This window comes from Capra hircus, chromosome 26 (genome assembly GCF_001704415.2).
Source record: "Capra hircus breed San Clemente chromosome 26, ASM170441v1, whole genome shotgun sequence".
Classification (NCBI taxonomy): domain Eukaryota; kingdom Metazoa; phylum Chordata; class Mammalia; order Artiodactyla; family Bovidae; genus Capra; species Capra hircus.
This window is the reverse complement of record NC_030833.1, coordinates 21,188,072-21,214,864: the sequence shown is the minus strand read 5'-3', so window position 1 is coordinate 21,214,864 and position 26,793 is coordinate 21,188,072. Positions and strand designations below refer to the sequence as shown.

At 38.9% G+C, this 26,793-nt stretch overlaps 1 protein-coding gene across 2 annotated transcripts in view; it reads left to right on the top strand.

Annotated features, from left to right (window-relative positions):
- MXI1 (MAX interactor 1, dimerization protein) overlaps nucleotides 1-26,793 on the top strand; it is a 94,577-nt gene that overhangs the window by 11,585 nt on the left and 56,199 nt on the right. The window contains exons 1-2 of one of the 2 annotated variants that reach the window (XM_018041346.1): nucleotides 5,049-5,330; nucleotides 6,691-6,823. In XM_018041346.1, coding sequence (XP_017896835.1) covers nucleotides 5,258-5,330; nucleotides 6,691-6,823 — 206 coding nt within the window. In that variant the 5' untranslated portion in view covers nucleotides 5,049-5,257. Of the gene's footprint in view, nucleotides 1-5,048; nucleotides 5,331-6,690; nucleotides 6,824-26,793 lie in introns of those variants that run through there. The other variant, XM_018041345.1, reaches the window with a different exon arrangement.

Sequence of the window (26,793 nt, the reverse complement as noted above, 5' to 3'; positions counted from 1 at the left end):
CCCTAAGAGTGACCGCCACAAGTTTCTGCTGCTTGGAAGGGAGTGGTGATGTCAAGGGGTGGAGGCAGGGCTACTGTAGGCAGGCTTCTGCCAAGGGAGAGAGGGTTACCCAGGGCTGTGTAAGAATGTGGGCCATCCTCTTAACAGCAGGGGAAGGCCTCTGGTAATCTTTTTTTCTTTTCTTTTTTTTTTTTTTAAGGCTTTAAAATCAAGTTGCATCTAACTTTGAAAGACTAGGTCATTACCTCCAAAACCTGATAAGTGCAACAAAAAATTACTGTGCATTCTGGCTTTTGAATGTGGATGCAACATTCTGAATAAAATATTCACTCATGGAATGAGCAGTCTTTTAAAGAACAACATACAATGGTTGACCAGGATATATATGCCAGAGATGGCTGAAAGTCACAAAATCTATCAGTATAGAGGATTGTAATCAGAAATTAAGGAGAATAATACATGACCACAGCAACACAAGATGAAATGTCATTTGAAAAAAGTATTCAGGAGACATTCCTAATGAAGGAAGCTACTTCCATACAACAGAGATTTTACCTGTGCTGGTCTTCTAATTAAAATGAGGTAGTGTGGCTGGGCCCATGGTCTGTGGTCATCACCAGCAGAGGAGTTGATTTTTCCTTTTCCTAAGACCTTTGAACAAAAAACAAAACAGAACAGGCTTTGGATCCCCTTGGAATATAACTCGATCTTGATATTGAGAGGATTAATCCTTGGGGCTCCATAAAATTTAAAAGACCATATAATGTAATCTACTTTATTTATCTGTTTATTCCTAAAACCACAGATCAACTAGAAAAAGAATTAGGGAGATGGGTAGACAGCACTGGATGAGAGTCTGGAGGACTGAATCTTAACCCTTGCTCTATCAGTTTGATAGATAGCTGTGTGGCCTTGGTATGTTACCATACCTCTCTGAGCCTCAGTTTTTTCATCTGAAAAATGGAGGCTGGATTGCAGAATAAGCTTAATGATACAAACTTCTATGAAAAAAAAACCATGAAATGTTATTTGGAGGGATATTCATTTGGGATGGCCCAAGCAAGATCTTCCATCAGTTGCAGCCTCAAGTGAAGTGATCCAGGGTAAGCAAGAATTTTGTGTGTGCATATTAATTAAGTCCTGCAATGCAGATCTCTTCTTGGACCCACGTTAATGCAAAAAAAGAAGGAAAAGGACATTCCAGAGATTAACACATTCATTATAATCCCCTAAATAGGCTGCTGTAATAAGGGCCATTTAATAAAATGTAAGAAGCCCTTCTAAGAGAGAAGACATAGGCCAGGATGGAAGTCAAGTGCAGCTGTTTGAGCCTCTGCCAGTGTCCTAATCTCACCAGAAAACCAAAGTTAAAAAACAACAAACTTCCAGATTCAGCGATCTCAGAGTATCGCTGCCTCCCCCTGCCATTTCCTCCCACCCCCATGTCCTTTCTTTCCCTTTCTCCCCAGCTCAGGCACCTGGGTCGTGGTGCTTTTCCGTGTGGTTGGGATGTCAGCCGGCAGCCCTGGCGACTGGAGCCCTGGGAGGCGGCAGCCACCTCTCGGATTTAGCATTACGTCATCCCTTCTAGACCCAAATTTATCTCGGCTGCACACAGACCCGCAGCTCTGAGCTGCCGCTGACTCGAGGAGAGCTTACGCATGAAGTTAGGCAAGGCTGACTCACTCGGCAGAAGAAAAGGTTTTCTGCTGCTCTTCACGTTTCTGGGCTCCGAGGGGAGAGGCCAGGAGGACGCTGCGGTTGCCACTCTGGGGTAGGGGATAGAAAGATGTATAACTCTTATGATTCTTATTTAGGAGCTCAGGACTCACCCTTGTTCCCAACCTTGTTTATTTGAAGCCCCCCCCCCCGCCCCCCACCGCCCCCCCACCACCCTTAAGGATAATTTTGGGAAAAAGTGCCCGGCACAGTAAACACTGCAGTTTCAAGGAAGTTCACTTAAGCACCAGGTGTCACTAATAGTGACTTCGCACTAATAGTGACTTGTACCTTAACCTCAGGGCCCCTTCCCCTCTTTTCCTCTTTTCTGTCTGCAGAAGGGATGTAACACAGATCAGGCTCCTCCTCTGTTCATGAATCTGCAATAGGGCTCTGAAAATTTACCTTGAGTAAACCGTTCAGGGAAAGGACCCCTAAGAATGGAGACTTTGCCTGCTTCCTCCAGAAGGCACACTGTCCCCATCCAGGCTGTGTTTGTTATAGGGCTGGGGGACTCTGGAGGACTTTTTCCACCATCAAATGAGACTCCCCTGAGTGAGATACTTCCTTGAGGGAGAGGACAGAAGAACCAGAGACTATGAGTAAGATTCCAGGTTCTTTTGTCAGTAGACTTTAGAAGCCCTGCTTTTCCTCAGTTTCCCCATTTGCATTTGTAGTGCAATTTGGATTTATCTGCAAAAGAGAAGCCATGGCTGCCTCTGGGTTCCCACAGGCTGGGCTGGTGCTTAGGATGGTTTGTGAGTGACATCCTTTTCTAGGCTAGAGCCCCAAGCTTTGTGCTGTAGGAGGCCCTTGTGGCCACTATCCACGCAACAACTCTGGGAGTCAGCTGGAGCAGGATGAAGGAAGTGGCACCTTCAACTGCTGTTAGAAGAGGCTGGATATTTTTGTACAGAAACCAGTGCTTAACACTGCCCACCATCACCACATCTCTTTTTCAGCATATGCAGGTAGCTTTTTGGTGATTCTCACACTACTTTCCATCTCCTCCACTCCGTCTTGGCCATAGCTTTAAAAGAAAGGTTGGTTAATTCATCTGGAGGTCAACTGTGAAAGGTCAGGCATGTGCACCAAGCATCCTGCTTTCTCTTAATAACCTGCTAGGGCTTATGATGTGTGGATTTAAACCCATCTTGAACCCATGTGTATTTTCAGTCTGTACTTTTTTCCTTGATTGCATGTCACAAGGTTTACCTCCCATAGGGTAGAATTTTATTTGTTATAAAACTACCTCTTTTAAGTTCCTGCGGTAGCCCTTAGCAATTTAGGATCTAAAGCTTAAAGTGGTTTTGCAAGTGGTAGAAACTTTCCACCTAAGAATTTCTACCCTCAACTTACAGATGTTCTGAGTGAATAGGTATTTTCTTTTAAATAATCCCTTTCTCCCCCTATCCAACATGTCCCTTGTTGAATGAAGGGTGGTTGTTACCGACACCCAATGGGAAAGCCCAGATCTGAAGCAACCTAGCTAACAGCTGAAAAAGAACAGTTCCTGTTTCAACGCCTTTAAAAAAAAATATCTTGTAGCTTGTGAACATCTCTCATTTTGGGTCTCCGTGTATTTGATCGAACATCTATTTGGTTCTTAAATGTGGTGCCAAGTGTAATATTTTAAAAGGTTGGCAGAATTTTGCAGCTTTTGACCTCACTGGAAATCTTGTTCACTTTGGGGGGAAAAAAGGGGGAGAGAATATTAGAATGCAGCATGAAGCCCATGACATTTTCGAGAATAACATTTTCATTCTGAGATGGTATTTTCTGCAGTAGCCACTGGAATGACCACAGGGAAGGGGAAATTCTCCCCTCACCAAGAGCTTCCTGTTACTCTGGATGTCCATGGGCAGGATAAAATAATGAGGGTGGGGAAAGTTATGGATGTTTACACAATTCCTAGGTTGCTTCTAGAGCTTTCAACAGTTATGATCTTCTTGCCTTTCTTTGCCCTAGACCAGAGATTATCAATCAGAGGTGATCTGTGCCCCAAGAGGCTTTTGGCAATGTCTGGAGACATTTTTGATTGTCATACCTGAGTTGGTGGTGTGCTGCTGGCATCTAGTGGGTAGAGGCCAGGGATGCCGCTGAATATCCTTCAATGCACAGGTCTCCACCAACCCCATCCCTCCCCCAATTAGGAATTATTCACCCCAAATATCGGTAATGCTGAGGTTGACAAACTCTGGTCTAGACTTTGAGGACTCGGAAAGACACTGTGTGGGGGTGGGGCTAGGGTTGGGTGTGGGCAGTCATTGGCAGTCTTTTAATGTGGTCCTGCAATTTTAAGCCTCTGCTTTCAGTTCCCTCTCTGTGGAGGAGAACATGAGAGAAACGATCATCATAGCTTCCATTTATTGAGCGCCACGTACTAACTTCTGGTATTATTTCCTTTAATTGTCACAATAAGCCCTGCTGACTATACGCTCCTTGAGAGCAAGGCCCATGTCTATTTCATCTGTTACTGTACATGTTATGCCTAGTACAGTGCCTGGTACATGTCAGGCCCTCAGTGTTTGGATAAATGGAGTCATTACATCTGATATAGACGCGAGGCACATGAGGTCTGAAAAGTCCACAGAGTTAGTGTAAGTAGAAGGGCCAGGATTTTAACTGAGCCCTGTGTTACTCCAGCACCAAATCACTTAGCGACCGAACTGTCTCTCTCAGTTGCAGCACCAGGGAGGTTTGCCAGTCTCCAAAATCACGATTGAGGGGCTGAATTGAGGCAGGGGAAAGGAATTTTTAAAAATAAGGTTAAAAAACAAAACACTACCTCTTTGTGAACTATGAAGTGAAGAAGGGCCTATGGGAGCTCTCTCTGCCTCTGATGGGATCATCTCGTGTTCCTCAGCTGGGATTTTTGGCTTTTCAAGTATCTATTCTGCAGATAGGGTAACCAAGGCGCGGAAGTTCCAGGAGAAAGTGGTAGTAGATGGAGAACTGGAGCGGGGCACTGTGGAACTACATGCTTCAGCTCCTGGGCACCTTCCAGGAGTCATTGAGAAAAGGGTTCCCCGGGAGTAGACCCACAGTCATTCAAATCCTTCCCTCCAAGAAGCAAAGCCCAGAAAACCTCTTGGTCTTTCCACCTGGGAGGCAGAAAATCAAACGGACTACGTTTCCCGGCGGCCATTGCGGAATTTGGTAAGGCGCAGGCGCACTAAAGCGTCGTGCGTACTACGAATCCCGGCGAGCAGTGGGCAGGGCGGGACTACATTTCCCAGGAGACAGAGGAAGGGGCGGGAGGGGGCGGGTCGCGGTACTGCCCCCGCCCCTCCCCCGTGCTCGCGCGGAGAGGTAAACAAACCCCGCGCGGGTTGCCAGCGGAGCCGCGGGGTGCGGCGGGGTGGCCTGGGCAGCTGGGGTGGTGGGGGCGGCGGAGAGCGCGCCGAGCCGCGGCGGGGCTGGCCCGCCGGCCCGCCGCACATGTCCCGGGGCGGTGCCGGACTGTAGCCGCTTGCGGCGCCTCCTGTTGGCTGGGGAAGGGAGCGCGGAGAGGCCCGGGTTGCCGCCCGCGGTGCCCATGGAGCAGGTGCGGATGATCAACGTGCAGCGCCTGCTGGAGGCTGCGGAGTTTTTGGAGCGCCGGGACCGAGGTAACGGCTGGACGCCACCACCTCTGCCACTGCCTGAACCCGCGCACTCCTCTTCCGCGCGGGGAGTGCGGTGCGGCTGGTGTGAGGGGTGTGTGTGTAAGGAGAAGTGTCTGTGAGGAGGGGGTGCTTGTGTGAGACGGGGGTGCGTTGCAAGGAGGGGGGGTGCGTGTGTGAGGAGGGACTGTGTGTGAGGGGATTGCGTGTTTGAGAAAGGGACGCGTGTGAGGAGGGGATGCGTGTGAAGAGGGGTGTGCGTGTGTGAGAAGGGTGCGTGTGAGGAGGGGTGTGTGTGTGAGGGAAGTGCGTGTGAGGAGGAGTTACATGTGAGGGAAGTGCGTGTGTGAGGAGGGGTGCGTGTGTGAGGAGGGTGGGGTAAGGGAGGTGCGTGTGTCAGAATTGTGCCTGCGTGAAGGGGGAGCATGTGAGAGGGAGTGAACATGTGAATGAAGGGGTACATGAGGCAGTTCGTGTGCATGTGTGTGAGGGGCACCTGTGGGTGTGTGTATGTTCAGGATGGGGAGCAGGGGAGGACACTGTATCCTGCGGAGACTGAGGAGGCGTCAGGCTGGAACCTGAGGCTGCCCTGAGTGGAGGTGGACGGGAGGGGAGGAAAGGGGAGGAGTGTTGAGAGTGGAGGTGATTTGAGGACCCGGGAGGAAAGAGAACACGAAGAACCGGAGGAGGGGGCGGGAGGAATGCGTGTCGGGGTGGGGGAGACCGGACCCAGAGCCCGGACCGGGGATGCCTGCTGAAGAGCAGGGAGGTGGACAGGTACCTGTGAGGAAGTGACCTCTGCACATCCAAATAGGATGCACTGGGATTTCCTTAGGAACAGAGATTAAGGGCGATGTAAAGAGATTGGGGTGCTGAGTGCAACCCCTCAAAATTATGGTGTTGTGAGAAAATGCCTTCCTAGAACGAGGTGATTGAATTGTTTGAAGTACACAAAAATGTGGGGCTTAGAGAGACACCTTGAAGGGGTACAGTTATACCAAAAGGGATTTTGAAACGAAATAATTTAGGTGAATGGTAATTGGTCTCAGAAATGAAGGTGTTTAAGTCAAGAATTCTTGGAGAAAAGGATTTTGAAGAGGAGGGAGAAGTTCCTTGGTTTAGAGGAGGTGTTAGTACACCTTCCAAGTGTGAGTTGGGTCTGTATATAATGTCACAGGATTGATGACCAGGCAAGGACTGGGAATCTTATATTCCAATCAGAAAGAATGGAAAAAATTTACCTCTTTTTCTTGTCTGTTTTCAGCAACCTGTTACTTAAAGGACTAGAGATCTGTAGATCCAGGAATTTAGGTATATTCCTCTTACCATCTTACCTCTTCCTCTTTTTTTCTTGCCATTTGTTTAGAGTGTGAACATGGCTACGCCTCAACCTTCCCCTCCATGCCAAGCCCCCGGCTGCAGCATTCAAAGCCCCCACGGAGGTTGAGTCGGGTGCAGAAACACAGCAGCGGGAGCAGCAACACCAGCACTGCCAACAGGTATTGAGCTGCAGAGGTTTGGAAAGGGCAGCTGAAGGGAGGGAGCACAGACTCAGGCAGAAGCGCTGACCCAACTGACCTCTAATATCAAGTCTAGAGCAACACTATCAGCCAAGCAGGTGCCTTTATCACCATCCCTCAGAATTTGGCCCTTTTAAAATAATTAAGTCTAGGAATCCTAACCCGACTTTGTGTAGAAGGGAAAGAATAGAATCTAACAAAACAACCAAATAAGTTCTTGCTGGGGATTTTCAAGTGGAGATGTCTGTGACTGAGAGGGAAAGTAAGTTTAGAGATTTGGCCGCATGTGTCCATGCATGCAGCCATATGCTAAAAGTAATCTTGGGCCAGCTTTAAACTAGAGAGAGGCAAGAATTTTTAAAAATCAGAAATAAGGAGGATATAAAGCAGAATCAAGGGTTTTGGTAAAGAAATAAAAATATTTAGATGCAGTCGGAAGTTGGTCACTGTCTATTTTTTTTAAGGATGATAAGAGTTAATTGGTAAGGGAGCTCTTAAAGCAAAAAAAAAAAAAGGAAAGAAGATGTTTATCCTTCAATCAAAACAGATACTAGAAAATGCTTACTTGGATATATACTCAGACATAGTTGACTTCTATTTTTTTGAAAAATTTTGGTAGTGTCTGGCTGTCTTTTCAGTGTTTTTGTTCTAGAGGGCCTATGTATTCTAAAGATTCATCTCATGAAATTTTCAAAAAGCCTGTCTTAAAACCAGCTGGTGCTTGCCTTTTCCATGATGAAAGGATTTAAATGAGATGTTTTTTCCAAAGTTTTTTTCTAGAGAATGTAAGTGTTGATTTTGGAGGGGCATAGAACATTCTCTGAGTAACTAAGTTTGCTGGGAGACTTTGGAGAACTCTAGACAGGAAGTTGGGTAGCACTTGAAGATGTGGGTTGGGAGGGAGCAGGAGTAGGGGCTCTTACTCACTGATGCAGAAAACCTGAGGTTCCTGTAGATAACAGTGCTCAGAACGTTGGATCTTTCCACTCTGACTTTCTAACATTACTGTGTCAAGTCACTAATATCTTTAAATCTGTGTCTCCTTTTTTGGCTTCTTTTCTTCACTAAGACTATTCTGTACATTTTAAATAATTTTTAGAAGTGTAAAATTATTTAGCCATAAGTGTATTATGCCGTATTTATGTTTATGTGTGTGTCTACAGTGTCTGTTGTGGTTTGGCAGGTTTGGGATGAAAATATGTAGGCATATTAAACAAAATAGGCATCATTAAACAAGAATTACTTATAAATTTTCCTGCCCTTCACAGTTTCTCTGGTTAAGGTATCAGCAATTAAAACCTATATTCAGGAGTTTATGAGTTTTCCAATCCATGGATAGACTAAAAAAATTTTTTTTTTTCTTTGAGGCATGGGAAGAGTACTAAATAGGAAATCAAGCCTGGGTTCTGCCATGGTATCAGTATATATTGATTGTTTACTACTTTCTAGAAATCAAGTATATGATCTCATTACATTTTTTTCTCTGTCCTTAACTGTTGTCATAGTTTGAGGGGACTAACTACATTCTCACCAAGGTCTCTTCTTCCCCTGAAGCTCTGTAACACTGATTTATTGACAGTTTTAGAGATCAGTTTCTGGAGAAAGAAATGGCGACCCACTCCAGTACTCTTGCCTGGAAAATCCCATGGACGGAGGAGCGTGGTAGGCTGTAGTCCATGGGGTCTCAAAGAGTTGGACACGACTGAACGATTTCACTTTTACTTTACTATAGTGGTTATTCAATACACCATCCCATCATTGCAGATGTGACATTTTTACTGACAACTCAAGAATTACAAAGACATAAATTAGATGTGTATTTCTAGATTTTACCAGTTGTGTTACAGGTCATTAATGTGTTTGTCATCTCTTGACTTACACTTTGCTTAGCTTGGAATTTCTCTTTCGTGCTAGTGTTCTTTTTAGGAGTCTACTATTGTGTGTCAGACCACATTGGTAATTACTGTGTATTTTAGCACAGCATGTCAGAAAATTTATAAGACTACAAGTATGCCACTTTATTCTTAGTAGTACTCAAGAGAAAATAATTACATGTACATTGGACGACCTAAGACTTATTTTTCATGGAAATATAAATAGTAAGACAAAAAGAGAGAAAGAAAAAAGATTTTAGGATATATTATCTAAAGGTCTACCCTTATGTGGGATTTAGGGTTGAGCCTTTAGATGAGAGGGAGAAGGCAATGGTACCCCACTCCAGTACTGTTGCCTGGAGAATCCCAGGGATGGAGGAGCCTGGTGGGCTGCTGTCTATGGAGCTGCACAGAGTCGGACATGATTGAAGTGACTTCGCAGCAGCAGCAGCTTTTGATGAGAACTAGTATGTTACAGGGGAACACTAGAAATTATTTCTCTTTACATTTTAAGATTTGTGCTTCATAGAGTAGGGAGCAAAGGATCAAATTCTAGTACTGGGGTATTGGGGAGATAGTGTTGTTGTTTCATTTGTAAGGGAACACTATAGACTCCCTGTTATTACTACATTTAATAAAGATTTTATTATACTGGTTACATAAAACAAATAAAACTGGTAAAATTTTTCATATGTTAGTCATCTGAAACAAGGAAAGGAATAGAGTTGATAAATGTGTCTTGTTTTCCTATCAAATATGTACCTATATGGAAGTTGCTGTTCCTATTAAGCATCTTGAAGATATGTCATAAAGTAACATTTGTTTCCCTGACATTGTAGCATACTTAAGATACAATGTTGATTTACTCCCCCCCTAATATTCTCAGGTATAATATGATATTCCTGATATAAAATGTTACTTTATAAACTTGTGCTGAGAGTTGACTCATAATATTATAAATTCCTATTCTTTCTTTCTCCAAAGTCTTGAAACCTTGCTTTCATAGAAGTATAAAGGAGAGAAAATGAGTGATACAATATGACATTAAAACAATGTACCATGAAAATTTAATTTTATCATTTGGGATCCTTTTGAATTAGGGTGTGGGATATATAGTACATAATTATTTTTTAAATTCATGGTTGACTTTACTGTAGTCTTGGTTCATAGCCTTCTGGCACACTTCCTAAAATCACCCTTGCTAAGGTGTTACTGCTATTAGAGAACTAGCAACTATTGCTCTCTGGCTTAATGAGTAGATAAATTCCCAGCTTCTTTACTGTTTGGTTTCACAACTGAAAAATACCAAGATCTCTCATCTTTAAAACTCTACTAATACAGCTCTACATGGCTTCGGTGTAACGCCAATTTTCTCCTAAATATCTCTTGAACCTGCCTTTTCTCTTAGCTTCATTACTACCCTCCTAATCCAAGATACAATTACTTCTACTTGAACAGCTCTTGTGACCTCCTAACTGGTATCCCTGCAACCACTCTCGTCCCAGATGCAATTCTGATGAATTAAATTGGCTAGCCTTCCTTCAGTTCCTTTGATACACCACGTTTCCTACTACCTCAGGGTCTTTGCACATACTCTGTTCTCTTCTGAGAATTGTTTTTCTTCCCCTTTTGCCAAGTTATCGCTAATTACATGCTTGTTTCAGCTCAGTAATAACTTGTTCAGGAAAGCATTTTCTCATTTGCCAAAGTGGATCAGGTGGTCACATACCTCATGGCATCCATACTTTTCCTTCAATGTTTATCACAGTTTGTAGGAAATATAGTTATATGATTGATAAATTCATGTCTCATTTATTGGACTAAAAACCCCGTGGGAGCAAGGATTGAATCTCTTCTGCTTAAAGATTTATCCCCACTAACTATCACAGTGCTCTTTAAACTGTAGGTTTTTGAAGAATTAAAGGTTTTTCAAACTCCAAGTAGACTATCTGAAATTGGAACTGAGTTTTTCTTTTGTGCCAAGTATTATATTAGACTCTGAATAGAAATAATGTAAGAATGTGCAACCTCTGCTTTGGCAAACTCTGATTGCTTTATATTTGGAAGGATATTATTGACAATACATTTGGAAAGGAAAACAATGTACAGTATTTGAAGAATAAAAATCTTCAATCTGCCACTTCTTTTAAACACATATATTAGACTACACATATAAAATACTGCAATTAATATTATACTACATGTATAAAATACAATTAAAGAATATTGTTATCATCCTGTGTCATGAGAGTAAAATGATACCAAAACTTGTCTATGCAAAGAACCAGAAATCTATCAAATATTGGCAGTAAATACTGGTATGAGATTGTGACACATATACAGTAATTTATTTTAAGATGGTCTATAAAGTAGAAAATACAGGCATACCTTGTCTTATTGTACTTCCCTCTATTGTTCATCACAAATACTGTTTTTTTTTTTTTTTTTAACAAATTGAAGGTTTGTGGCAACCCTGCATTGTCAGGCGATGGTAAGCATTTTTAAATAATAAAATATTCTTGAGTTAAGGTATACACATTGTTTTTTTTAGACATAATACTGTCACACATTTAATAGACTATAATGTAGTATAAACCTAAGTTTTATGTATACTGAGAAACCAAAAAAATTGTGAGTCACTTTATTGCAGTGGTCTGGAATCAAACCCACAGTATCTCTGAGGTATACCTTTACCAGTTTATTGTTGAATTTCATTATTTCTTTAGTATTCTTTGGATACTAAAGAATCTTACAACAGCAGCAGTATTTCAGTACTGTCTGCTAAGATTGAGGACATAAAAAACAAAACAACTTTTCTTTTGCTTTTAAGACTAACTTTTTTAAACTACAAAATAATGAAATGTTTTAGTCTTATTTTTGACGGAATGATATATTGTTACATTTTCAGCTTTATATGCTTTTTGTCTGTCATCTTCATAGATTTTTAGGGTTTTTGTTTTTGTTTTTCAGGAGTAGGGTGAATTCTTTCTCTAGGATAGTTGTAGAGGATTTTTTTTCTAGGGGAAGTAGTTTGACGTATATCTTCTATTTTTATTCTTAAACATGTACCTGTTTGTTCACAGGATAATTGAATGAAGGCTTATTTTTTATGTTTTGAGAAATTTATTACTAGTCTTTATTTTTCAGTTATTCTGTCTTAAAGAACTGGATCTTTGTCCAGTAGAGAACTCTCAAAGTTTCAAGGCCAAAAGTAGCAATTAGTAGTAGTTAAACTCTTAATGATATTAGTATTGTTCTTCAGGTACTTTCTGTATGTTGAATGATGTGATCTGATGTGTTCTGTGATATTTTGTCTTCCACTAAAACCAAGTTAAAATGAAAACTTCTGAAGAATTATTTATATACTTTAACAAACTCAGACGTATTGAAGCATAAGTTTGTGGTTGCTGGATTGCTAAGAAATATATTCCCTTGTAGAAGTATAATTGAAGGAGACTTTCATGATCATGGCTTGTAAGTTGGTGGAACAACTGCTGTTCCTATTTGATAAAAGGCTTTTTGGTGGAATAGTCATTTGATGCTAAAGTATAAAAGATCACAAACCACAGAAAGGGAGTTCTGGATTTCATCTGGTATAGCTCTCTGCCTTATGAAGGTAAGATATTATCATTTATTTTATGGTTAAAACTCATACTAGGGATGGTTAAGTGATTTGCCCAAGCCTTATAGCTCTAAGTGACTGAGTTTAATATCAAGCCTGATTTTAAGCAGTATATGCATAATTCTAACCAGGCAGGACTTTTGGCCTGAAGAAAGGTTTCTCTTCTGGATTTCTCCTTACAAATGAAACAGCATTGCCTCCTTTTGGATATATTGTAACATGATTCTTTGTTTTTCCTTAAGTGAAGAGTTTCCCAAATACTAATCTAATCAAAGAGGTTTTGTGGTGTGGTTTTGACAAAATACGTATCCAGATCCCATTTCTATTTGACAGTGCTAATGTAATTTAAGCTTGTATATTTTTATTTTCAATTTGACTTCTGATATTTTAAAATACTGGCAGACTTTTTTCCCCCTCCTCTGTGTGTGTATGTATGTATCTATATACACATATATATTAATATACCTTCTTCATTATCATCTAACACATGTTATTCTAGTAAACATATAAATATATTATTTAAAATTATGATGAGCTTAATAGAAAGCTGGAGGATCCTATGAAGGTCATAATAGAGGACCTGATCAAGTTTGAAAGATGAAAGAAGGCATCTTGGGATTGTGAACCTTTGCAATCCTGCTTTCACTTATCCTGAACATTTTTTGAAGTTCATACATGTCTATTAAATCATTTTTGATTATAGCATAATACTCTACTTCATGTGTGTACCATAATTTGTTAAGCCAATTATCTGTTAATAACATTTAAAATGTTAATTCTTCATCCCATACAGGGCTACTGTGAACATCTTTATATAGATACTTTTGTGCATTTGTCCACCTAGATCCTTAGGATAGACCTGAAGAAGTAGAATTGCTGGATCAAAGGATGGAATCCATTTTCAATAATAGTAACAGTAACACTTTGCATTTAATATACTAGTTGTGTACAGATTCCTTTAATGTACATTATTATTTCTTTTGAATTTCAGAACATTTCTGTGAGGTAAAGTGGAATTAATTAATTTATTTATTAATAAGGAAACTGGATTGATGTGCAAAGTAACTTTTATAGATACAACTAGAAGATGAGTGAAATCCCTGGGATTTGTTTATCTGGAATTAGCAAACAGTCCATAGTGATAATCTGCCTAAAAACTAAGACTCAGTGACTACAACCTGAATTATATGTGTTTTAGTGTTCTCCTTGTCTGCTCTAGGAAATGCCTGAAGTGTGTGGTCTGTGCCTCCTGCTTTAATGTTTTCCCACTAGAGCTCTTTTTTTACCCTTTGCAATTTGCTTCCTTATTTGCTAGCTATTGAAACTGTTCTCTTAAAGTAATTTATAACCAAATTTATTGAACTTATACATAGAATTGTTGTTATGTGTGTTTGTGATATATTTGGAAAGAGTGTATATAGTAAAAATGATAAATAATACAAGTCAGTAAGATATTATAGACAGGGCAGTTTTTATTTATGTCAGATTCTGGCACAGAGAATAAGTAAATAGCTTAAATTTGTTTACAATTTTTTTTTTTTTGCTTGTGAACAACAGAAATTTATTTCTCACAGTTTTGGAGGCTAGAGGTACCAGATCAAGGTAGCAGTATGGCCAGATGAGGGCCCTTTTCTGAGTTGCAGGCTTCTCTCCTATAGGAAGTCTGCATATGAACGAGTTCCATTCAGAGAGTGCGCTTGTTGTTTAGTTTTTTACAGTAGGTTACTGTGAAAATGCTATAGATTCACAGTACATACTTGTTCACTGATTAAACTTAACGTGCATTCAAGGAGATATAGGGATTCCATAACATAGTGTTAGGGTGAAATTTCTTATGTTTTGTCTTCAAGAAAATTAGAGATACCAAGGGAACATTTCATGCAAAGATGGGCTCAATAAAGGACAGAAATGGTATGGACCTAACAGAAGCAGAAGATATTAAGAAGAGGTAGCAAGAATACACAGAAGAACTGTACAAAAAAGATCTTCATGACCAAGATAATCACAATGGTGTGACCACTCACCTAGAGCCAGACATCCTGGAATGTGAAGTCAAGTGGGCCTTAGAAAGCATCACTATGAACCAAGCTAGTGGAGATGATGGAATTCCAGTTGATCTATTTCAAATCTTGAAAGATGATGCTGTGAAAGTGCTGCACTCAGTATGCCAGCAAATTTGGAAAACTAAGCAGTGGCCACAGGACTGGAAAAGGTCAGTTTTCATTCCAATCTCAAAGAAAGACAATGCCAAAGAATGCTCAAACTACCGCACAATTGCACTCATCTCGCATACTAGTTAAGTAATGCTCAAAATTCTCCAAGCCAGGCTTCAGCAATACATGAACTGTGAACTTCCTGATGTTCAAGCTGGTTTTAGAAAAGGTAGAGGAACCGGAGATCAAATTCACTGGATCATGGAAAAAGGAAGAGAGTTCCAGAAAAACATATGCTGCTGCTGCTGCTAAGTTACTTGAGTTGTGTCTGACTCTGTACGACCCCATAAGACAGCAGCCCACCAGGCTCCCCCGCCCCTGGGATTCTCCAGGCAAGAATGCTGGAGTGGGTTGCCATTTCCTTCTCCATTGCATGAAAATGGAAAGTGAAAGTGAAGTCACTTAGTCGTGTCCAGCTCTTAGTGACCCCATCAACTGCAGCCCACCAGGCTCCTCCGTCCATGGGATTTTCCAGGCAAGAGTACTGGAGTGGGGTGCCATTGCCTTCTCCTAGAAAAACATATACTTCTACTTTATTGACTATGCCAAAGCCTTTGACTGTGTGGATCATAATAAACTGTGGAAAATTCTGAAAGAGATGGGAATACCAGACTACCTGACCTGCCTCTTGAGAAACCTGTATGCAGATCAGGAAGCAACAGTTAGAACTGAACATGGAACAACAGACTGGTTCCAAATAGTAAAAGGAGAATGTCAAGGCTGTATATTGTTACTCTGCTTATTTAACTTATATTCAGAGTACATCATGAGAAACGCTGGGCTGGAAGAAGCACAAGCTGGAATCAAGATTGCTGGGAGAAATATCAATAACCTCAGGTATGCAGATGATAGCACCCTTATGGAAGAAAGTGAAGAGGAGATGATGAAAGTGAAAGAGGAGAGTGAAAAAGTTGGCTTAAAGCTCAACATTGAGAAAACAGATCATGGCATCTGTTCCCACGGCATCACTTCATGGGAAATAGATGGGGAAACAGTGTCAGACTTTATTTTTCTGGGCTCCAAAATCACTGCAGTTGGCGATTGCAGCCATGAAATTAAAAGACGCTTACTCCTTGGAAGGAAAGTTATGACCAACCTAGATAGCATATTCAAAAGTAGAGACATTACTTTGCCAACAAAGGTCTGTCTAGTCAAGGCTGTGGTTTTTCCAGTGGTCGTGTATGGATGTGAGAGTTGGGACTGTGAAGAAAGCTGAGTGCCGAAGAATTGATGCTTTTGAACTGTGGTGTTGGAGAAGACTCTCGAGTCCTTTGGACTACAAAGAGATCCAACCAGTCCATTCTAAAGATCTAAAGTCCTTACCATCTTTCTAAATTCCATATATATGCATTAGTATACTGTATTGGTATTTTTTTTTCTAGGTTACTTCACTCTGTATAATAGCCTCCAGTTTCATCCACCTCATTAGAACTGATTCTTTTTAATGGCTGAGTAATACTCCATTGTGTACCACAGCTTTCTTATCCATTCATCTGCTGATGGACATCTAGGTTGCTTCCATGTCCTGGCTATTATAAACAGTGCTGCGATGAACATTGGGGTACACGTGTCTATGCGAGACAGAAAAAGAGACACAGATGTATAGAACAGGCTTCTGGACCCTGTGGGAGAGGGAGAGAGTGGGATGATATGGGAGAATGGCATTGAAACATGTATAATACCATATATGAAACGAATCACCAGTCCAGGTTCGATGGATGACACTGGATGCTTGGGGCTGGTGCACTGGGATGACTCAGAGGGAGGGTACAGATGGGGGAGGTGGGAGGGGGGTTCAGAATGGGGAACACATGTATACCTGTGGTGGATTCATGTTGATGTATGGCAAAATCAATACAATATTGTAAAGTAATTAACCTCCAATTGAAATAAATTTGGGGCTGGTGCATGGGAATGACCCAGAGAGATGTTGTGGGGAGGGAGGTGGGAGGGGGGTTCATGTTTGGGAACGCATGTAAGAATTAAAGATTTTAAAATTTAAAAAATAAAAAACTAAAAATAAATAAATAAATAAATAAATAAATTTTCTTAAATTAAAAAAAATAATAAAGATCAGTCCTGGGTGTTCTTTGGAAGGACTGATGCTGAAGCTGAAACTCCAGTACTTTGGCCACCTCATGCGAAAAGTTGCCTCATTGGAAAAGACTCTGATGCTGGGAGGGATTAGGGGCAGGAGAAGGGGATGACAGAGGATGAGATGGCTGAATGGCATCACCGACTCGATGGACATGAGTTTGAGTGAACTCTGGGAGTTGGTGATGGACAGGGAGGCCCGGCGTGCTGCAATTCATGGGCTCGCAAAGAGTCGGACACAACTGAGCAACTGAACTGAACTGAATGAATTTATTATAAGAGAAATTATTTGGTTTAGTAGACAATTTTGTTTACTGCATACTTTTCAGGGAAAAGTGTTACGGATTTTCTTTTTTAGTTTTATGACATTGTATAAAAGGATTTCCATGTGGTATTTATTTCCTTGTCTTTGTTTATCATGGGAAATACTTTTGATAGTCTTTGAGAACACTATGTAAACACCGTTTGTGGAGGCCACATAATGAGAGCTTTGAAGCCATTTGAAATGAGCATTTTTAAATTATAGAAGAACATAATTTTAGTCTTTAGTCAGTCATATATTTTGATAAAGCAACTGATTTTCCTTTACTCTCATTTTGATTAATTAGGGGCAATTTAGGATTCTCTTTGAGGAACTTTAAGGAACTTTCCCTTTTATGTAATAAAAGAGACTGGAGAGTAAAATGTGGTAAGTTTGCCTTGGTATTATAAGTAAATTTTTAGGTTTTTAATTTTGATCATAATTCTATGTCTTCTATGTGAATAACAGAACAAGTGATCTTCAGTCTTCACAAAAACTCTAGATAATATACTGTCATTAATACTTAGCCTGTTGGGTTGATTTTTATAGTCTTTGTTGGTAACAGTAAATGCATGTAAGTTACAATTTAAAATGTAGATTTCTAGGTCTGGCTCTAAAGGTTCAGTGTACTTCATTTTATCATTTTAACATGTTACCCACTCAGTTGTTCTTTGGAAGGCAGGTTACAGTCCTATAAATAGCACTATATGTCAAAAAGAAGTTTTTGAAATTCAATTTTCTATAGAACCATTGTTTATTGGGCAAGGGGGGAGGGTGTTTGCTTAAAGCTCAGTCTGTATTTTAATGGAATTTACCAAATACTGTATTTAGTCCACTGACTGTTTAAAGAAACAGAATGATTTGTTTGTATAAAATTTAAACACTTAAAAAATTTTTTTTATTTTATATTGAAATATGGCCAGTTAACAATGTTGTGATAATTCCAGGTGGACGGCAAAAGGACAGCCATACATATGCACGTGGTTTAAAAGAGTTACATGGTGGTTATCTAACATTGTAAGAATATAGTGCCCCAGGTATGGTGTATAGGTGCAATTTTCTTAATAAATCCTGCCTTATTTATTTAATTTTAACAAAAAAAATAGATGATGGAATGTGAGCTACATGAGAGAAGAGACTGAAATTTTAGAGTACTTATATTTCCAGTGTAGGTACTCAATAAATACTAAGTAAGTGAATGACTGAATACTTTGAGCATGATTATGTAGACCTGAAGGTAACATTTAAACCAATGTTGACATAATTTTGAGAAGACTTTTAGAAAAACTTAGGCTTAATTGATTGCTTTGTATGAAATGGATCTAGGGATGTTTAATAGCTTTATTCTCATTGTCAGTTTATTTGTAACACATATACTCACTGGAGACAAAATTTTTTTTAATATTTTAAGACCCATATTATCAGAAATAGCTGAGAAACATGTTTCTTTTATTCTTTTAACAAACATTTTAAATATCAGTAGGAATTTAATATTTATTAAGTATTGTTATGTGCTTCATATTGTTGACCATTTTACAAATGTGAAAAATAACTTGGATGTTAATGGTAAAGTGTAACAAGTGTAAGGCAACTGTTCTGTAAGATGAAGATCTCTTATTCTCCAGGAGTCCACAGAAAGACTTGAACATGCATGGTCACGGCATTAATTCATAATCAGCAAAAGTTGGAAACAGTTGAAATGTCCATCAGCTAGTGAGTGCATAAACAAAATATAGTGCACTATACAATGGAATACTACCCAGTAATGAAAAAAAAGTGTTCATACATATGACAAAATAGATGAAACACAAAAAAAGCTTATGTGAACAAAGTCAAATATATGAGTACATATTTGCATTACTCCATTATATGAAATTTGTATTTATAAGGCAGAACTATAGAGACAGGAAACAGATTAGTGGTAGATGAGGGGTGGAAATGGAGATTGTCTGCAAGTGGACATTAGGGCATTTTTGGGGTGATAAAAGTGTTCTAAAAGTGGACTTTGGTAATGGTTACACAATATGTAAGTTTACAAAAACTCATTGGATTTTTTACAAAAACACTTAAAATGGGTGAATTTTATAATACGTATCAGTATAACTTGAAAAAAAAGATTCAGTTCAGTTCAGTCGCTTAGTCGTGTCCGACTCTTTCCAACCCCATGAATCACAGCACGCCAGGCCTCCCTGTCCATCACCAACTCCCGCAGTTCACTCAAACTCATGTCCATCGAGTCGGTGATGCCATCCAGCCATCTCATCCTCTGTCGTCCCCTTTTCCTCCTGCCCCCAACCCCTCCCAGCATCAGGGTCTTTTCCAATGAGGCAACTTTTCGCATGAGGTGGCCAAAGTATTGGAGTTTCAGCTTCAGCATCAGTCCTTCCAATGAACACCCAGGACTGACCTTTAGGATGGACTGGTTGGATCTCCTTACAGTCCAAGGGACTCTCGAGTCTTCTCCAACACCACAGTTCAAAAGCATCAATTCTTCAGTGCTCAGCTTTCTTCACAGTCCAACTCTCACATCCATACATGACCACAGGAAAAACCATAGCCTTGACTAGACGGACCTTAGTCGGCAAAGTAATGTCTCTGCTTTTGAATATGCTATCTAGGTTGGTCATAACTTTTCTTCAAGGAGTAAGCATCTTTTAATTTCATGGCTGCAGTCACCATCTGCAGTGATTTGGGAGCCCCCCAAAATAGTCTGACACTGTTTCCCCATCTATTTCCCATGAAGTGATGGGACCAGATGCCATGATCTTAGTTTTCTGAATGTTGAGCTTTAAGCCAACTTTTTCACTCTCCTCTTTACCTGTCTTATTTATTGCAGTAAAATAGTGAAGGATCTTGAACATATGACAGATGCTAAGAAGAACTAAAGATGGAATGGATTAATGAATATTAAACAATGATTCTTTTTTATTTCTTCCAGTTTTATTAAGATATGATTGACCTACAGCACTATATAGATTTAAGGTGTACAACTTAATAATTTGACTTACATACATCATGAAGTAATTATCACAGTAAGTTTAGGGAACATTCATCTCATATAGATACAAAATGAAACAATTTTTGTTTTCTTGTGGTGAGAACTCTTAGAATTTACTGTCTTAACAATTTTCATATATGTTGTACATTACCTCCCTGATACTTACCTTCTAACTGGAAATTTATACCTTTGACTGTCTTCATCTGATTATCCCTCCACTCACCCCTGGCCTCTGGTAACCACAAATATGATCTCCTTTTCTATGAGCTTGATTGTTTTTTGGAGTATAATTGACTAACAATACTGTATTAATTCCTAGTGTACAAAATAGTGGTTTATTATTTCCATGCATTACAAAGAGCTCCCCAGTTGGCACAGTGGTAAAGAATCCCCCTGTTAATGAAGGAGATGCAGGAGTTCAATCCTTGGGTCAGGAAGATCCTCTGGGGTAGGAAATGGCAGCCCATTCCAGTACTCTTGCCTGGAAAATTCCATGGACAGAGAAGCCTGGCAGGCTACAGTCCACGGGGTCACAAAGAGTTGGATGCGACTGAGCACCCAGGCACGCATACATTACAAAATGATCTCCACAGCAGTGGTTGCTTTAAAACTTGAAATGAACCAGTAAGGAGCGGGGAGTGTCACCTCCACTCTCCTGCTGCAACCAGAGCAAGAATTCAGCTCTCCTGCCAACCTCTCCTCCCGTACTCCCTTTGAGAATCACTTTTTTATGTGATGTATTTCCTTTAGACAGTAAGATTCTTTGAAATAGATACATGTATAACATCTATGTTGGCTTCTGGTACTATAGCAAAGAATGGAGTGTATTAACAATGGAAATTAGTATCTATGGGCTTTCTGTTATGAGTAGTGCTATTAATTATGGTACCACTTGGCTTTTTTTCCTTCAACAAGTATCTACCAAATGTTTATTTCATGCCTGAGTCCTTCCTAAAATACTGAATTACAATTTGGAAGTCAAATGATTTAGGAAATCACTGATATTTTTTCCATTTTTAAGGATTTTTAGAATGTTGAAACAGTCTAGATGATTAGTGGTTTGTCTTTTTAAGTGTCTTGTTTGAACTTTTGAAAATACATTTAAGAGCGTTATTTTTAATCTTCACAATCCTCTGTGGTTTCCATTATTGCTTTTTTTAACCTGAGAAATGATTATTTCACAAATATTATATAACTTTAGTATGTATTAGATGCATCTTAATTTCTGACACTAAGAATAGAGAGCTGTTACCTTTTATTTTACATTTATTTTTAATGTTTTTTAAAAAAGAGTATATGTATATAGTTTTAAAAGTTAATACTACTTGGATTATAAAGAAAAATAACATTCCCCTGCCTCATCTCTCATCCAATTTTTGCTTCCTAGAGGCTGCCACTTCCAGTTGTTTAACAGTTTCTTCTGCTGTTTGCTTTCATATTTCTAAGCTATAAACTTATCCTGCCTGTTATCTGTTGACTTCCTGTTGTGAAGATGAAGATTTGACTGTTTGTACTCTAAACTGACAGCAGATTAATCATATGCCAGAAATGAAAAAAAAAATTAAGTAGATGAAAAGTCCAGATAGTCTCCAAATCACTTGTTTTAAAAATATGCACTTTCTAGTAATTTTTATTATTAGTTTTCTGGAATAAGAAAATAATGTCTTAGTCTCATTCTTGAGTACTTTGCGGTAGATTAGAGTATTGCCCCAATTGCAGGATGAGATTTATAACTTAAAAAAAATGTTTTGTTGCAGTGTAATTTCTATACAATAAAATTCCTCAATTTTTAGGTTATGATTCAGTGACTTGATGTGTATAAAGTCATACAACTCCCAAGACAATTATGATACAGAACTTTTATCACCTCAAGCATTATTATCTCATGCTCCTATAGTCGGTTTCCTGTCTCCACTTTGTGATCTGTTTTCTGTCACTATAGTTTTTCCATTTCTAGAATTTATTATAAGTGGAATCATTTATATACTATTTTGTGTCTGACTTTTTTCACTTGGTGTAATATTGTCTGAAATTCATTCATATTGTCCTGTGACTCAATAGTTAAGTCCTTTATATTGCTGAGTCCATTGTATGAATCTACCATGGTTTAATCATTTACCAGTTGATAGACATTAGGTTGTGGATAGTTTTTAGCTATCATAAGACAAGATGCTATATAAATTTACAAACAGATCTTTCTGTGGAAATGTGTTGTCATTTTTCTTAGCTACCTAGAATTCTGGGTCTCATAGTAACTGTGTGTGTAACTTTATAAAGAAACTACCAAACTATTCTCCAAAGTGGCTGGACCATGTTCCATACTAACTAGCAGTGTAGGGTGCTTCCAGTAACTCCAAATCCTGGAAAGCATTTGGTGTTTTCAGTCTTTTAAATTTTAGCCATTCTAATAGGTGTGTCATAGTATCTCACTATTTTACTTTGCACTTTCCAAAGTAATTCTGACCATTTTGTTATGTGTTTATTTGCCACTGATATATCTTCTTTGGCGAGGTATCTGTTTATATCTTTTGCTTTTTATATTATTGAGTTGTTTGTTTTCTTATTGTAAGATTTCTTTGTAAATTCTGGATACAAGTTCTCTATTACATATGTGGTTTGCAGGTGTTTTCTCAGTGGTTTGCCTTTGTCATTTTCTTAATAGTGTCTTTTGAAAAACAAAAGTTGTATTTTTTGATGAAGTTCAGTTTACATGTTTACCTTCTAAAGTACATGCTTGTTATGTCCTAAAAAATCTTTGCATAATTCAAGATCATAAAATTTTTCTTTTAATGTTTTTATTCTAGCAGTTTTATAATATTAGTATTACATTTAGATCTAAGATTAATTTAGAGTTAAATTTTTATAGAAGGTGTAAGGTAAGAGTTGAAGTTCATTTTTTGGCAAATGGCCATCCAGTTGTTTCAGTATCATTTATTGGAAAGGCATTTCCACATTTAATTGCCTCGGCATCTTCATAAAAAATGAATTGACCACATATATGTGAATCTATTTCTGGACTCTCTATTCTGTCCCATTGATCTAAATATTTATATTTACTCCAATATCACACTATCTTAATTGCTGTAGTCTTTCTAATAAGTCATGAAATAAGGTAGTGTAAGTCTTCCAAATTGGTTCTTCTTTTTCAAAAGCTCCTTTTACTATTGTAGATCTTTTCCATTTTCACATATATTATCAGATCTGCTTTTCAGTTTCTACCACAAAGCCTACTGGAGTTTTGATTGAGATTGCATTGAATTGATAGATTAATTTGGGGGGACTTGACATATCCGAACAATGTTGAATCTTTTGTTGTGTGGACATGGTATATCTCCCCATTTACTCAGTTATGTAGGGTGTTTTTTTTTTTAATTCAACAGTATTTTGTAGTTTTTTATAGTATGGGTAATGCACATATTTTGTTGAGTTAATATTTGTTACAGTAGTTAATATTCTTTGATGCTGTTGTAAATAGCAATTGAATTTGGTATATGGCCTTTATAAACTGACTTTGCTGAACTCACTTATTATTTCTAGTAATTTGCATATTCCTTAGAATTTTCTAAATATACACTATATAATGTTGTTTACTCCAGTATTCTTCCATGGAGAATCCCATGGATAGAGTCTGGATAGATATCCCATGGATAGATAGAGGGCTACAGTCCATAGGGTCACTAAGGGTTATACATGACTGAAGTGACAGCACAGCACATTAAAGCCATTTTTACTTCCTTGCCATTCTGTATGATATTTATTTTTCTTGCCTTATTTCATTGGCTAGGACTTCTAGTACTGAATAGAAGCTGATGAGAGGAAACATCCTTGCCTTGCTTCTGATAATGGGAAAACATGTATTCTTCCACCACTGAGTATAAATGTAGTTTTTTTGTAGATGCCTTTTAACAAGTTGAGGAAATTCCTTTCTTTCCTAATTTGCTGAAAGTTTTTATCATGAATGGATGTATGAATTTTGTCAAGTGCTTTTTCTTCATCTCTTAAGATTATACTATGGGTTTTCTTTTTTATTCTGTTAATATGGTTAACTACATCGAGTTTTTTTGAATCTTAAACTTCTTGCATTGCTAGAATAAACCCTACTTGATCATGGTGTATTTTGCAATACTGCTGCTAACCATCTCTAGTTAGCAGACTCCACAAGTTTAAGGGTGCACTCCCCAACATGAGTGACCTCACTACAGATGCCAGACATGAGTTCAAGAGTTCCCAGCCACCCAAACTTCTGACCAATTGGCTGCAAATTTAGGGGTTCCCACAGGCCCCTCAGGTTCAGTAGTTTACTAGAACTACTCATGAAAGTACTATACCTATGATTTCAAGTTTTATTATAAATAATATGAATCAGGACCAGCCAAATGAAGAAATGCATAGGGTGAGGTCTGAGAGAGTCCTGGGCATGAAACTTTTGTGTCCTCTTCCTAGAGAATCAGAATGCCCTACCCTCCTGGCAGATTCATGTATTCCTCAACCAGTAAGCTCATCTGAACCTTGGATTCTAGAGGTTTGTTTTTGTTTTTTTCCCATATTATTATGCAGTCACAGTTGATTGAATCCTTGATCATGTGATTGAACTCCATCTCTCTGACCCTCTTCTCCCTGGAGGTTGGCTGCTATCAGTTGCTTAAAGCCTAAATACTCTAATTACATGATTGATCTTTCTGGCATAACTAGCGCCTGATTTAAAATCATTTCTTTAGCACAAACTCAGTTGTGGTCCAAGGGCTCTAACTGAGGAAATTCCTATAACAGGAAATTTCAAGAGTTCAGAAGCTCTGTCCTTGAAAGTTGAGACAAAGACCAGGAAAGCTTTTTTTTTTTTTGTAAAACTGATAGTTTCTATAAATGTGCTAGTATTTTGTTAAGAATTTTTGTGTCTGTGTTCCCAAGGGAATGGTAATCTGTGGTTTTGTTTTTCAGTGTAATTTGTCAGGTTTTGATATGAGGGTAATATAATCCTAAAGATGATTTGGGAGATGTTACCATTTCCTTTATCTTTTGAAATACTTTCTGTAGAATTAGTATGATTTATTCCATAAATGCTTGGTAAAATTTGCCAATGAATACTTCTGGGCTTGGAGGGTTGTTTTTTATGGGCAGGTTTTTTATTATAAATTCGATTTCTTTAATAGATGCAAGACTTTTCATGGTTTCTGTCATGGTTTCTGTTTCTTCTTGAGTTAGTTTTGATAATTTTTATCTTTCAAGAAATTTGTCCATTTCATCTCAATGTGGAATTTATTGGCATAAAGCTGTTCATAATAGTATCTTATTATCCTTTATTGTGTGTTGGATCTGTAGTGATGTGCTCTCTTTCATCCCTGATAATTGGTTTGTTTGGGGTTTTTTTTGTATTGGTAATTTTTGCCTTTTTTCTTCATCAGTCTTTGAAGAGGTTCATCAGTTTTACTGTGGTTTTTTTTTTTTTTTAAATCAACTCCTGGCTTTATTGATACTCTCTCTTGTTTCCTGTCTTTTATTTCGTTAATTCCTGTTCTTGGCTTTCTTATTTCTTCCTCTACTTGAGAGTTTTTCAGCTCCAGTGCTATTGACATTATAGACCAAATAATTCTGTTTTGAGCATCATTGGATGTTTAGCAGCATCCCTGGCCTCTCCTCACAGAATACAGTATTATCTCCCCAGTATGATAACCAAAAATATCTCTGTACGTGCATGCGTGCTAAGTCGCTTCAGTTGTGTCTGACTCTTTGCAACCCTATGGACTGTAGCCCACTAGGCTCCTCTGTCCTTAGGATTCTCTAGGCAAGAATACTGGAGTGGATTTCCATGCCTTCCTCCAGGGGATCTTCCCAACCCAGGGATTGAACCTGCATCTCCTGCAACTCCTGCATTGCACACTGATTCTTTATCACTGAGCCACCAGGGAAGCCCAAAAATATCTCCAGACATGACCAGATATCTTCTGGTGGGAAAAATAGCCCCCAGTTGAGATCCATTGCTCACCTTCTGTAGGCTTAGTTTGGTTCTTTTTAGCATATTCAAAAGCAGAGACATTACTTTGCCAAGAAAGGTCCATCTACTCAAGGCTATGGTTTTTCTAGTAGTCATGTATGGATGTGAGAGTTGGACTGTGAAGAAAGCTGAGCGCCAAAGAATTGATGCTTTTGAACTGTGGTGTTGGAGAAGACTCTTGAGAGTCCCTTGGACTGCAAGGAGGTCTAACCCATCCATCCTAAAGGAGATCAGTCCTGGGTGTTCATTGGAAGGACTGATGCTGAAGCGGAAACTTCAATACTTTGGCCACCTCATGCAAAGAGTTGACTCATTGGAAAAGACCCTGATGCTGGGATGGATTGAGGGCAGAAGGAGAAGGGGACGACAGAGGATGAGGTGGCTGGATGGTATCACTGACTGGATGGACATGAGTTTGAGTGAACTCCGGGAGTTGGTGATGGACAGGGAGGCCTGGTGTGCTGTGATTCATGGGATCTAAAGAGTCAGACACGACTGAGCGACTAAACCGAACTGAACTGAACTGAGAGGTGGAAGAATTGATTTTGTAGTCCACCCCTGCCTCCTACCCCAAAGGATTTAAAACTAGAAACATTTTTTTCCTAAACACTGCTTTAGCTGCTCTCGGCAAATTTTGAAATATTGTATTTCTTTATCATCCAACTGAAGATACTTTGTTTTCTTTGTGATTTTTTTTTTAACCTGCAACTTATTTCCTTCCTGTATTTCATTGGGTTTAATTTGCTCTTCTTTTTGTAGTTTCTTAAGGTTGAAGTTAGACCATTGATTTTTAGCCTTTTTTTTTTTAACTAATAGAAGAATTTAATGCTAACTATTTAAAAGTACTGTTTTAGA